General features: G+C 37.4%; 1 protein-coding gene across 4 annotated transcripts; it reads right to left on the bottom strand.

Annotated features, from left to right (window-relative positions):
- Nucleotides 1–1,193: 1,193 nt before the first annotated feature.
- LOC131165421 (protein FLOWERING LOCUS D) lies at nt 1,194–12,872 on the bottom strand. Of its 4 annotated transcripts, none has more exons than XR_009139559.1 (6): nt 10,964–12,851; nt 6,732–7,493; nt 6,592–6,637; nt 6,015–6,475; nt 1,945–2,128; nt 1,194–1,775 (listed from the first exon to the last, which is right to left on the bottom strand). XR_009139559.1 is itself a non-coding variant. In XM_058123225.1 (5 exons), exons 1-4 carry the CDS (start codon nt 12,750–12,752, stop codon nt 6,058–6,060), a joined length of 3,015 nt encoding a protein of 1,004 aa, XP_057979208.1. In that variant the 5' UTR covers nt 12,753–12,872; the 3' UTR covers nt 1,194–2,128; nt 6,015–6,057. The 4 variants fall into 4 exon arrangements, 2 of the variants coding, with proteins under 2 accessions (XP_057979208.1, XP_057979209.1); XR_009139560.1 differs by having other exon boundaries at nt 1,945–2,123; XM_058123225.1 differs by having other exon boundaries at nt 1,194–2,128; nt 10,964–12,872.
- Nucleotides 12,873–15,219: the final 2,347 nt, after the last annotated feature.

Genomic DNA, 15,219 nt, shown 5'->3' with positions numbered 1-15,219 from the left:
TTTTGTATTCCTCTACCTGCTGTTGTTTTGCTGCCCATATGCTACTGCCCTTCAACTTGCAATCGTGCATCCACATGACTCAAAAGGAAGGATTCTGGTGTACAAAGGTGCCAGAGTAGTTTGATATGGCTGTATCTACCCATTCTACAAGGACTTGATGCCAAGACCAACCTCATTTTTTGGCCAGAATATGCTGCTTACCTGCTCTTTGCATTGTTTATTTTCTTGGGGGGTCTAGAACAATTTTTTTTTGGTCTATTTGGAGAAAGATAGGTTTTCTAGTCATGGAGGAGCAGAGATGGTTCAGTTTTGTGGGATGTGGAATTGTTGTCTTGTGAGGTCTTTGGTCAGAGAGGATGCTCATATTTTCATGAGAAAGAAAGAAAGATATTGTATTGCTCTATGCTCTGGGATAGGATTCAGTTTGTTGCTTCATTATGAGTTTCTGAGCTAATTGTTTTATTGCTTTTTTTTTTTTTTCATATATATACATTTTATTATTCTGCAAGAAATCTTCTATTTCTATGGGTAAAAAAAAATAAAAAAATTTAGAGTCCAAGTCCGGGAGCTGCTCATATAACGTGCATTGAAGTATTCATCATGATCAAATTTTGAATAGAGTATTAACAGCAATCAATAGAAAACCAGGCAGCCAACAAAATATTGGTAGTTTTTTTCCAACAGACTGCCGTGTTTAGAACAATGAACAGCTCCATGTTCCTTCAAAGGAGCAAAAATATCTTGCTTTTCTCTAGACCAACCACATATTGAACACAACGGGTGCTATATGACACTAATACTGGTTTAGTGCCAAGGGCATCAACCCCATTCGAAGAGAAGCATGCAAGAGTTACCGTGCAATGCCAAGGAAACAATATAGATACTATGAAGACGGACCCAAACTCCTCTAAAGTTGTATTCAATTCAAAACATGTAAGGTTTAATTTTGTAAGGATTTGAACAATTCAGAAATCCTCTAAAGTTGTATTCAATCCAAAACATGTAAGGTTTGGTTTGGTAAGGATTTGATCAATTCAGAAAATTGTTGCCATCATAGGGAAACGACAATACAAAACTTTTATAGATCCATACATGGAGCATATTAAAGTAGATGAAAAATTAACTATTTCTATATCCTATTTTGGATGTAATAATACAATTTGCATGAGAAACTTCATTACATTCCTATCACATTCCATAATATTTCTTAAGAATAGCATTAGTCTATGAAATCAAAATTCACAGTATATACATCATTTGAGAATGTGGGCAAACATTTGTACATTATTTAGCCCAAAGACAAAAAAATGTAAAGCCAACTCATATATTTGTAGAAAACAAATCAGAAGGCGAAATGATGAACCCCCAAGAATGAACAGTTTGATGTGAACTCCTAATAAGGCACGCAAAAAGGGCCACAGCCTATTATCCTCCAACATCAGGTAGAGGATCCACGTACAATATATATATATAACTTTCAGGTGGGAAGGTGGTGCTATATTCCACAATTCGATTGAAGCTAAAATTTCCATAAGCAGCAGTAACATTTGCAGTCCCTGTTGAATTTCTGTGTAGACAGCCCTCATCCCTGACCTGAAGCCAACAATTTCCCTCTCTAATCTATCCTTGTCCAGAAGATCCTGTGTCTAGCAAGTGGTTGCCGCATGCTGCATGCAATCCAAACTTCGCAGGATCCTGGCAAAAAAAGTAAAGACCACCACGAAAATTGTAGCCGCAGCAGGTACTGATTGTAACCATTGATCAATTGGGCCCTTCTGTCACCTCAAAGTTACCAAATGACAAAACATGTTTAAATGGAAAATGGTCATTTCATCAAGGTGTACTGATAAGGAAAAAATGGTCAGAGATGAAAGTCCCCCTAGCGACCTTACACACTGAGATGAAAATAACATGAAAGGTAAGAAGGATGAAGGCCCCACTCACAACTGGCAATCATCAGTCACTCTGGTCATGGTATCAGATCTCAGCAAGAGGCAAGCCCCATTTTTCCATGATGCCAGTCAACTAAGCTCCACAACGAGCCTGGTCATTCCTCTTGCTCAGAGGACACAATGAAGTGCATTCTGTAAATGCAAGAATCTTCTTGTAATTGCATTGATAGCCTACCCTAGACAATTACCAATAACAGTAAATATTTTGCAAGGCCTTGTATCAGAAAAAAATTTGGTCAAAATAGCTAAAAGATTCAGAGATGAAGAGGAACAAAATATCCAACAAAGGCAGCTAGAGTATTCACAAATAACTGTTGATTCTCCTTTGAAAGGATATAAATATCAATTTGTAAATTAAACCCTAACATTAAAAGGATAGGATCACAAAATGAGAAAAATCAAAAGGAGGGTCAACTCCCAAACTTCACAGTTTTTTGGGTTCAATAATTTTAAAGCTAGGTATACGTTGTTGGCTCACAACCTAAAAGCTTAAGCTTTTAGGTAAAGTCGTAATTTAACATGGTATCAGACTTGGTTACCAAAAGGTCCTGAGTTTCAGTCTTGTTGCTTGTGTTTATTGTGTCGCGTTTAATAAAATTATTGTATTCACTGTAATGGATGTTATCTACCCTGTGTTTATTTCTCCACGTGTTGTTGGACTGCACATGCGGGGGAGTGTTAAAGCTTGATATATATTGTTGGTCCACAACCTAAAAGCTTGAACTTTTAGATAAAGTGGTAATAATAATGTCAGAATTATTAATCTCACTTGAAACAGCTATAATGAAAGTCAATTAGATAAGTGTCACCAGATCAAACTAAGAACTCATGGATCTCAATGGAATTTTGTCCTAATCATTGTGCTATTTTCTAATTTAAATGTCCCCTTTAATTGAACATAAGATTTGCCTGTCCATAACATCTTTTTTTAACTCCTGAAATAGTAAATCTATCTGTATTATTGTTAAAAAATAAAAGGTTGTTTTAGGATTCACCTGCCTTTTTCTAGTCTACCCACGGTGAACATTCCTATAACTCTAGAGATTACTAGGTTCAAATACAATACAGAGCATAATGGACTGATCAATTTCAATGGATGGATTCTATTCCTTAGTTTATGACTCTCAGCGAAGTTCTTTACTCCTAAGTCTAGAAAATGGAGTCCACCATCCATACTTCCAAATCTTTCATGGCTAAATTTCTTCAGCATAGCTTCTGTCCTATTAACTCATATAATTTCACCCACTAAAGACAATCATATAGCATATGTGATGTAGGACAAGAAACTGGACCATGGGCCCCCTCTTGGAGACTAATTTAGAGGAATTAAGTCGAGGGATTATTGTGTTTAGTGAATTAGTTTATTGTTAATAGCACTATGTGCATTTGGGGGTTTCTTCTTCCACTCTCCTCTATTTCTCCGTTGTAATTCCTTGATGCTGTCCTGCATCGATACATCTTATGCCTAAGCTCAAAGCTAGAACCTTATAAAATGTGTAGTCAAATCATGAAACAGAAGGGCATGCCAATCAAAATTTTGGCAAGGAATACCTTCCATCCAACCGAACAGGGTAAAAAATGAAAGTAATGTCAATACGAAAACAAGTGTAAATCAGCAGTTTGACATTGATAAAAACCAATATAAAATCAAAAGATTGATTTGTAAGAGAATGTAATGACTTTCTAGGATATTCTAAGAATTCCAAAGCAAGGCTGATCAAGTCACAAAAAACAAATGGAATACAGGCAATACTTAACCAATAACAAATGATTGTTCAGGAATTTCTTTTCTTAAAAAAAAGGGGAAAAATTAACATATTTTAATCCTTAAAAGATTGTGACAAAGAATCATATGCGCTAGCTTGCATAAATGTATACTATAATGCTAGCTTGCATAAATGTACAGTATAATGAAAGTACTGCTGTATCCTAGCCTAAACATGTACAAGAGAATCTAAACTTGAACCAGAACAACAGAATTAAAATGCCACCACACCGCATTGGCCCTACCATTGAGTCTTCAAAGAGTTTACTTAAATGTTACATTAGAGTAGATTCAAGTTCTTAGACAAAAATTTTGCTCAAAACCAAAACCCATCACAGCATAGAATGAATAGATGCATTAAAATCATCAGTTTAGTTACGGTCCAAGCAGCACCATGTTGATATTTTGCAGACAGACCAGAGGCTGAACCTCTACAGCCCTAAATGTAAGAGAAGACTTAATTGTTATCCTTAATTGGGATGTCTAACGACTAAATAAACTAGCAGATTTCCCCCTCTCTTGAACACTTCATAGATTTCCCACTCTCTTTACCTTCAATTATGTATATTTTTGTAATATATTATTTCCATGAGCCTCTTCACTTTTCATGTAGCTCTTTCCTAGCTGCAACATGACCATCTAGGTTAGATTGTACCATTTCTTTCTTTACTTTTTACTCCACAACCATCCCCTCCCCAAAAATAAAAGATAAAAAATTAAAGGTTTATAATTGATTGGTTTTAATATAATTGCATCAACTGCGATGGAAAGATTGAGTAAAAGTGATGACTCAACTGGTCAGGTCATTTGTGAAAAGAAGCTCAATAACTCCAAGATGATTTTTTTTTTATCATCTTTTAGAAAAAATAACGAAATACTAGTTTTTTGGTCCCACAAAAGAAGGGAATAGCCAAATTGATATTTACTAGGATAATGGAAAGCAAAGCTTTAGATGGAGTACAACAACAACAACAAAACCAAGTCTTAAGTCCCAATATTTGGGGTCGGCTATATGAATCATATTCCGCCAATTTATGCGATCATGGACCATTTCTTTTGACAGATTCACGGCTATTATATCCTTAGTTACTATCTCCTTCCAAATTATTTTAGGTCTACCCCTACCCCTTCTACTGCCCCCCACAGTAACTAACTCACTCTTCCTCACTGGCACACTATGTGGCCTACGTTGCAAGTGTCCATACCATCTGAGTCATCCCTCCTTTATCTTATCTTTTATAGGAGCTACACTAACTTACCGCGAATATGATCATTTCTTAATTTATCTTTCAATGCTATACCACTCATCCATCTAACCATTCTCATCTTGACAACTTTTACTTTTTGGATATTCTATTTCTTCACCGTCCAACATTCTGATCCATCATCCATATAGCATAGCTGGTCTTATAGCCGTCCTATAAAACTTCCCTTTTAATTTTAAGGGTATTTTACAATCACGAAGCACACTTGAAACACTTCTCCATTTTACCCAACCTGCTTTAACTCTATACATTACATCATCTTCAATTTCTCCTTCAGCTTGCATAATAGATCTAAGGTATCGAAATCTACAATTGCTATTTATTTCTGCATCATCAAGTTTAACTTTGCCTCTAATATTCCTCTTACCATTATTGAAATTACATTTCATATATTTTGTCTTATTTCTACTTATCCTATAGCTTTAGATGGAGTGCGATGATTAAATAGGAATCCTGCAAAATGGTTACCCATCTGGCTTAAAAGACAAAGTATCAGCGAAGCATACAACACCTCATAAGCATCCAGACTATGACTGCCTTGATGAAGAGCAATTTACTTGGGAATTAAGCAAGCCACCCAGTCATTCGCTGTGAAAGAAAGAATGAGAGGAAGGGGCAAATTTGATGTTGAGTTACATCCTTCAAAATAAATTTTCTTCAACTTTGTGGTAGATGCATCATCATTATCATCACCATAAGAAGTTGTAGAAAGTTATACTTAAGAGTCAAACAGATAAATTGGATAGGAAAATTAGTAATCTATTATAAAAATGATCATATCGCATTCAATCAATACATCCGGCTAAATAAATGAACAGGTATTGTCCATTCCCCTCATAGGCTAGATCTAGTTCCATGTGTCTTGTTTCTTTAGCAACTAACAAAAATGATTACTTAGTGTTTCAACAACCACATTATTCAGCCACACAATGATACAAAATCCTTGCCACCATAATATCAAAGAATAAAATTTCATGAAATTTCCTGGGACATCCTATTAAAATATTGAAGTAAATAAAGATCTTTTTGTACCTGACCAATTTCCTCAGCAATCCAATCCTTTTCCAGTTTACATTTACTCTGCCAGCTTAACATTTGCCAAGTTTAAACAGGTGGTAGACACCCCATCTGCATTGGGAGCTCCCTTATTTATTATAGGAGGGGCCAGAGGCGCCATGTCCAAATTGAGAGGCGCCACATTCAATATGGGATGAAGTAACAGGTCTGCATTTGGGGGAGGCACTGTGATCCCATCTGAATCACGTGCCAGACCCTCATTGGTAGGAGCCACCATGTTCATGTTTGTAGAAGCATTAATAAGAGGTACCACATTCTCATTCAAACAATGGGCAATGTTCCCATTGGAAGGAGGTGCAACACCTAAACTGGGCGATGAATCCGTGTTCACATTGGACGAAGATGCTGAGAAATTGTTGTTGGCTGCTATTTTAGCCCTTGTCTCTAAGCTAACATTTCGCACAACTTTAGCCCTCCTGGGTTAAAAATAAACATAACATAAAAGAAAATACATATTTAAGATCAACTGGTAGACAAAATATTTTAGATGTATGGAAGCAGAAGGAATAGACCAAAGTGATTTTTTGCGTACCTAACTAATTTTTGCTTCAAAGTACTAGTTTTCTGCTTCAATATTCCTTTTCCAAATCAATAAAGTGTTAGTTTGAGTTCCATTATGAAGTGCAAAAAATTCCAAAAAACTTAAGACTGTGTTAAGCTGCAAACATGCACCTGATTTAAGAGCTAAAGAAGTTGCAGTGGGTTTGCGATTGCCCCTCTCAGTTTTTATTGAAGCAATAACAGCATCTGCAGCAGGCCCCAAACCTTTCCTACCCACCAGTTTCACACCAAGCTTTTCACAAAGGTAATTCAGCCTCTTCTCATCACCTCCTCGCACCTCTCGTAGTTCAAGTGCCTGTTGCCTTGATAGCAAAGTGTAGACGTGAAGTTCTTGCTGCTGATTGAAATGTGACTGCAGCTGCTGAAACAGTAATTTATTTGAATGTTGTTGATCTGGTTTTGAACCATCATGACTCTTCTTTCGAGGCCCACTAAATGCCACCCTCAAAATTGCTGTTGACTTGGAATCAGAATTCTTCCTACCAAAAATAACAGAAAAGCTCCCAAATTCTAAATCAGGATCCCTGAATAAATCCGCCAGAAGGGATGCACATGAATGTGCATTTTTAGATGGACTCCTTTCAACTTTTATCTTTGAAGCTCGAACATTAGCATAATGAGCCATATTTGCAGCCTCTCTCAGCCCAGTAACAAAGGCTCCATGCATAGTTGCAGGGTATCGCCTTGTGGTGGCCTCTCCTGCAAAGAAAAGTCTTCCATCTCCAACGCTTTCTGCTAAGATATCATAGTCATCTCCAGATGCCCCAACTGCAACATTAGAGTAAGATCCTAGACTAAATGGATCACTACCCCATCTGGTACACACAGTTTGAATAGGCTTTGGGACATTGATTCCTTGTGGTTCATAGATGCCTGCATTACAAACATGGTGTAATATGCAAAAACCATGATAAAAATCCCAAATTTTGAGACTGATTCACCAATAGGAATATTATACATGCATGCACACACTTGTACACACACGCATAGAGCAACAGCAAAGCATGCACACAACAAAAAATTCCACAAACGATTGCAGCTTTGTGAAGAAGACATCACTCTTCATCATACAGACGTCAATATTTTTGCGGAGCATTTTGATAAACGAAGAAATTAATTAAGAGGGGGAAGAAGATACAAATCATGGTAATCAAAGTTGCACATAACGTTGCATGATGGTCACGGGTGTTGCTGGGCAAAGGAGAAGGGTATGTTATGCAGCAGTTGCAGTAACCGCGATTTTTTTTACCACACAAGCACAACCAATCCTGAATCCAAGAATAAGCATGTAATTTTCTAAAACATGATTTTTAATGAATTTTGGCAACTGTTATTCAGCCTACAAACACTCTTTAATAGGCAACATGATTTTTATATTGATTTTAGTGCACAGTTTACAGAAAAAATCATGTTTCTTTTTTTACTTTTACTATTTTAATACTTAAAAATTTTATAAACATAATTGAAATTGGCACCAAGAAATTTGGTAAAATGAGTCAACACATACATACGTAATGGATTAACGGGTGCCAATCCCATATGAAACTCTAAGGACAGCTGATATTTCACACCATTGTGAAAGGGTCGCACGGCACTAGCTAAATCACCGTTTTTTAACTAGCCAGCCTAGCGTTTACCACAAGTCACCAACAAAACACATACGTTGTCATTCAAGCAAATATAAGTGAAAGAAATAAGCAACTTATAAAAGCAATGACACTTAAGTAGTAAACATTGAAGCAACGTAATTCATTATCAACACCTCCATTAACAATGTGCATCTAGCGAGAGAGGCAAGTAGGCTAAACACGTTAACAATAGCTAGTGAGTTTTACAAGTTGATGAACACTCACCCTCCCCTAAAGAGCTTTCTATGTCATTCTCACTCTGCCACTAGGAAACATCAATATGACCAGGAAGTCATACTTCCCTTTTTAGCCTAGGGAAAAACTATCTCTGAAACAACACCGGTGCTCCAAACGGTGCTTTGGAAGGGTGAATATATCCCGCTTCCAACAAATCACCAAGTTGTTTTCTCAACTCTGCTAGCTCTAGAGGCACCATCAAATATGGCCCCTTAGCAGGTGGTTTCACTCCTAGCAATAACTCGATCTCATACTCCACACCCTATCGTGGAGCCAAGTTGTGAGGCAGCTTATCCAGCATCACCTCCTTGTACTCATTCAACATAGATTAGATGGTCGTAGACACCAACTCTTGGCCTATTTCTTCTTTTACCACCACTGTGGCAAGATATGTCTGCTCACCCCTTCTCAATAAGAAATTCACAGCCACTACATTGCTGCAATGAACTATTTATGGATGTTATTGTTCCATTATAGATCATATGAGCCATTACACCAGTTGAAGACTGCCGAAACCTCATCTTCCCATTTTCTTTCATTTTCCCCCACTTTTCTCTGTTTTTGCTGCATTTCTCCCTCCCCAAACGCTCATCCAGACTAGACTCTGGCTTCCAAACACAAACTTAGGCTTCAATTTTGTGTTTGATGTCCAAGGGTTTGCTTCTCCTTGTCCTTGTCCCAATTTGCTTGCATTTTACAAGAGATGATTCCCAGTCTCAAACCAAGGGTGACCACTAGAAATGTAGACTATAAAGAACCTCCAATGCCATTCTATATGGTGGTGACTTGTATTGTAATATTGTAATGATACTAATTTCATGTGTATGTGCAGTCACTCATTTTTGTCGCTAATTAATTGGTTGTCAATTTTCAATTTAGCTAACGATGTAGTGAAAAGTTAAAATATATGGTTTTTTTTTTTTTTTTTTTTGTAAACAAATCACCAAAATAAAGTTGGGTCTGTCCAGGGACAGGAAGAGTTTTTGGCGATATCTTTTGTTGGGTTTGGTAGAAAGAAGGAAAAGCGCTACGGATTAGTGCTTTATTTGCAAGTATTTTGAGGCTTGTGGAAGGAACGTAATTCGCATATATTTTCAAGGAAGAAATTAGCATTATTGTTGGTGTGGTTAAACATTCATTTTCTGGCTTCTTTGTGGTGCGTGGGTTAGTAATTTCAAGGAAATATGCTTCTCAGATATTCAGCGGTATTGGCTTTCTCTGTTGACGTCTTAGGATGTGCTGATTTCGTTGGACTGATTTTCACACCTTTGGGTTTTCTTGTTTTGTTTTCCCTGGGGTTTCCCAAATTTTGATAAGGAGATGTCTCTCTCCTAATTGTACATTCTTATTCCATATAATGAATTTCTTTCTCTATCAAAATTAAAAAAAATAAATATAAAACTCATGTTGCCTATTAAAGTGGTTGTTGGTTGAATAAAAGCAGCCATAATTCATTAAAAATCATGTTTTAGAAGATTTTGTGCTTATTCTAGAATTTTGGCATGATTGTGCATGCGTGAAAAAAATTCACAGCCTCTGCGACTGCTTCCCGCTGCATAACTTCTGCTTCTCTCACGTCCCACCACATCTGCAACCATTAAACGAAGTTAGCCGCAACCACAATTTAAAAGCATGCATACATATACATGAAATTCATAAGTATCATTGCATTATTACAATACAAGTCAACACCATACAAAAATGACATGGAGGCTCTTCACAGCATCCATCTGTAGCGGCACCTTGAGTTTGAGACTTGGAATCATCTCATGTAAAACGCAAGAAAATAGGGGCAAAGACAAGGGAAGCACACACTAGAACTTCAAACACCAAATTCAAGCATAGATTTGTGTCTTGGAAGCCAAAGATCTGTAGGACAAGCTTCAGATTGAGAGAAACGCAACAAAAACAGGAAACAAAAAAAAAAAAAAAAGGTAAAATGGACAAAAAGGTGGGAAGATAAGGATTCAGCAGTCTGTAGCAGACAAAATGGCCCATTATGGTCCATGATGTAAAGGTAATGGCCATCAATTTGCTTCCCACCGCATTAATCAGGCATAATGAGATCAGTGCAGTTACATCCATTGCATAACAGCCTAATGGCTGCCACTTAGAGCCATGATACAAACAGCAGAATGAGACATCCTCCTACCCAAAGAGGAAAAGAAGAAAAATAAAAAGAAGTTTATAACATCAGTGAACAAATGAAACTGAACTATCCAATCCCTTCACTAATCATTCAATGAAACCCAGCTAAAAAGGAAAAAACAACAATTTGGGAAATAACTTCAATCTTCTGCACGTTACTGAAGATTGACGAATTAGTAGAATTACTGAATTGAAGAATGCAAAAAACTAAAATTATATGTCTAAATAAATAGTTTGCTTTCATTGAAGATCCCCCCAAAATATAGTCCGTCACAAAGGATAAAAATACAATAAACACTTTAAATATAAAAAATAAAAAATTATGAATACCTTTGAGAATTTGAAGAACCTCCGTCACAGCATCAGTAGGAGACATGGTCTCAAATTTATGTGCAGCTTCTCCTGCGACTAAAGCAATCAAGAGTGGACCCCCAGCTACAGTTGCATAACTATAGAAAAGAAAGAACTCCCCCCGACGGTTTGGATCCTCAGACAGATGCCCAAACGTATCAAGATCTGTCTCCCAAAAGACATGAGGAAAAAGCATTGCAACCTTATTTAACAAACCAAATCCCAACCTTCTTATCCCATCAAGCTTCCTTTGAGGCAACTCTGGGATAAACTTAATAGAACCGCTCTTCAAAACCCCAAGTGGCACAGTACAAAGAACCATGTCACCGTCAAACACCTGGCTACCAGCAATTACCTGCACACCATCAATACCATACCTTATGGTGTGAACAGTTTTCTCATAAATGATTGGCACATTCTCGGCTAAAGCCTGAACAAGTCTTCCATTCCCTCCAGGCAAGAAGCAGTGATCACCTCCCATATCATATGGATCATCTTGGTCCCAAAAGGCAAGCGAGAGTTTAGAAAGTAAACCTGCATTTGCATATTCCAGGTTTGCTAGATGCCAATTAAACAAGTTCATCTCCTCTGCATTCACCGCATCCCCATAAACCTGCCAAAACGTTTCCAGGGCAGCTCCAAGAGAAACATCCACCGAGACATCTCCCATTAACTGCCTGAGCCTACTTGCCTTGTCCAACAGCCGATTGAAAGCAGTCTCCACCTTCGTGTCCATATCAGGATCAACCGGTTTTCCATCCAACTTATAAAGCGGGCACTTATCTCTCACCTTATGAAGCGAACTAGACAATTGTCGAGCGACGATTCCAAGTGGGTTCCCCAATGTACCTGTCAAAACACTTCCCCCTAAATCTGCAGCCGCTGACTTATTTGCACCCTCCATTTTCTTAGTGTAAACCCGCCCCCCGGCCCGCTTCCTACCCTCCAAAACGGTCACTTTAAACCCAAAAGCCATTAACTGCCGTGCTGCAGCCAAGCCAGCAAGCCCTGCGCCGATTACAACCACATTTGGCTTGCTGGGTTCCGCCAAAATCTTCTCTTTGATTGCTGAGGTAACTCCAAAATTTATATACCCATGCGAGACCAACAAATTATAAGCAGAGTCCAGAAGCGTATTACAGTGTGCAGGTATAACATCAACAAACATATCTTTGGTCACCCAATTCATTACATTTTCACGCCATTTTGTAATAATGTGGTTTCTGATGAGAATATAATTCACCTGTTCGATTCCACCTATGACGGAAATAACTCCAGCATCGATTTCCTCGTCTGTAAGGGAATCGGCCGGGAACCCCGCCGTGAGTGCGATCAAAGCCTCACCGGTGGCTTCCCTGTTGATCACAATGATCTCATCCGATACATCAGGAACACTGGGTGTTGAAGAATTAGGGTTTTCAACGTTAGGTTCTGCAAAAGCAGCTAAAGAAGATGATGACGAAGAACCAAGTTCGTTACCACCGGTGACTGTCCCATTTGAAAAGGAAGGTATGTTAAAGACCTGTGTCTGAGATGGTACAGACGATGTTGTACTGCGAGGCCTCCCTCGCCTGCGCTTTCTTGGAACAGAAAGAGAGAGTAGATGGTTTAAATTAGGGTTAGACTCTGAATTAGAACTAGGGTTAGGGTAAAGATTAGGATTAGGGCTAGAGTTTGGCTGTGGAGCAAAGATGGAAAACTGGTGGGGGTCATGCATAAATGCAGGTATAGAAGAGAGATGTTCGGGCACTTGATTTGATGGATTCATCTTCTCCCTCACTCCGATTGAGAAGCCTGAAGAGGTTAGAGCAACTCAGAGAGGAGAAGAAGGCATTGTTTGGTTGCAGGGAAGTTTCTGAGCCTTCTCCTTTCTTTTTATTTTTCTTTTTTTCCCTTCCTTTTATATATATATATATATATATATATATATATATATATATATACAAAGTTATTTTGGGACTCTGAATTTGTGTTGGTGCATATTGTGACCCAACTTTAAAATAATTTTATTTTTATACTGTATTTGATTTAATTTTACACCACTTTAAATTTAAAATCAAACTCGTGCTGCTAAATACATATCAAAAGCCAAACATATGCTGCCTTATTACGTTGCAACAAAAAAATACCAATAACAAATATGTTTTTGCATATAGTTTTATGTGTGTTGTCATTAGAATTTGTTGGGCCTTAATCATTTGAAAAGTGACCAAAGAAGGTTTGGAGAATCCAAACTTAATCCAAAAATCATTAAATGCTTAAATTGTACAATGGACTTCATATTAGGTCAACATTTTGTTCTTATCAATATGATCTAATATTTTTTCTAGGACTATTTTTTTTTTATATTAGTATATTCTTTTTTCTTCCAAAAGAAAAATTATTTGCAACCCTTTGGGGATTGAGTTATATGATAATTTATGCCTAAATATTATGATAGGTTATGATTCTATGTCTATTACATATACATTTTATAGCACTTAAAAGAGGTGAGTGATTGAGCCCATACTCTTCCTTGTCTTTTTGCTTGCCACTCATGCATATATCTATTACTCTAAATGTTTTCCTTTTATGCCTTTTTTTTCCTTGGCTTTGTATCATATTAATATGCAATCTTGAGGTTGGAGGCCCATTGGCTATTGTGCTTTGGACAATGATTAATATGTAAGTGTTGTGTGGCCTTTTTGCTCACGACTATTTAAAAAATAAGCTAATAAATTCAAAAAAAAAAATTAATGCAATGGATGATTTAAATTGTTTTATTATATTGGTCCATCATTCTATCCAACCAAACACAATAAATTTGTCGCATGTTCGCACGTTTGTTGCATAGGCATTTTGTTTATGTGTTTGATTCACACTTGTTTATTGCTGTTAAATAAATAAACTATATTATTCCGGAATTGATGAAAGAAGTTAAGTTTACAGTGCTATTTATACTAATATATAAAATGAAAAATACAACTGAATCAATAACTAACAAATTAACAACAAAACTAACAATTAACAAACTAACAACACTAATACACCCCCTCAAGATGGAGATGGGGAACAAAGATTTAACATCTCCATCTTGCTGTAAAAAAAACAAACATAACACATCAAAATTTGATTGCAACGCCAAATACAACCACAAAAATCAACGAATTTACAATTTTTTTTTTTTTTTTTTAGATTTCACACTCTTGGGCTTCGCACTCATTGAAGAAGTTGCCTTAGTCAATGCTTTCTTTACAGCAGGCTTCGGAGCTGCAACTTTCTTTCCCTGGCGAAGTCCTGGTTGAGATTCTTAATGCTTTAACCGGCTTGTCCTTTGGCTTCGTCATTGGCTTTGTTGCAAGTTTTGGTTTTCAGCAGCTTTGGCCTTCTTTGTTTTGGCTGGAGCCTTCGCCTTTGTCTCATTCGATACCTTTGCAGACTTTGCTTTTGTTGCTACTGTCGACTTCTTCTTTGCCACATCAGTAACTACTGGCTTCACCGCCGGTGACCAAGACCAGATCGGTGGTGGCTTCACCGCCACGAGCAGCTCCTTTGTGTCATTCTTTCAAACACTTGGAGCACAATCAACAATTGCCATAGAAGCAAAATGTCATAGAAAACTCAGGTTCCATTGTGAATCACCAACTTCTTTGTGTCATTTTTTCAAACACTTGGAGCACACACTGGTAAATCCTTTGAAATGAGACCATACTAAACAAAATTCCCAAAATTTCATAGCAGAATATGGGAGAAAGAAAAGAAAAAAAACAGAAAATCCGAGGATATCCTGATCATGAACGAACCCATCAATCTTGATTGCAAGAAATTTTTTTTTTTAAACGATTTGTTGTTCTAGGACTCTTCTTGGATGATTTCAGGGTCTGAAGATAACTGACCACTAATTTAGGTTCAGGAGATGTGCCAACAGGTATGAAGGACTCATTCTAAAACGAAGAAGGCCACTTCTGAATCTCAGATTTTGCAAACTCAATTTCTGTTTGGCATGCTGCAAGTGTATCCTTATAGTTTTGAAGATTTCCTCGAAGAGACAAAATCATTCATGTTGCCACACCAGGGGCAGTTTCTTCTAGTTTTGAGTTACCCTTCTTGGAGCCAAAGAAATCATCTTCGTCATCTTCAAGATATCCAAAACTTTTCTTATTGCCTGCACATCTGCCACAATGACTCTCGGGAAAACTACAGCGTTCCAGCGATGGCGACAATCGCCATTTGCAAGCGGAGAGAAAGAGTTACAG

This window comes from Malania oleifera, chromosome 10 (genome assembly GCF_029873635.1).
Source record: "Malania oleifera isolate guangnan ecotype guangnan chromosome 10, ASM2987363v1, whole genome shotgun sequence".
NCBI lineage: Eukaryota > Viridiplantae > Streptophyta > Magnoliopsida > Santalales > Ximeniaceae > Malania > Malania oleifera.
This window is presented reverse-complemented; position numbering and strand designations above follow the sequence as displayed.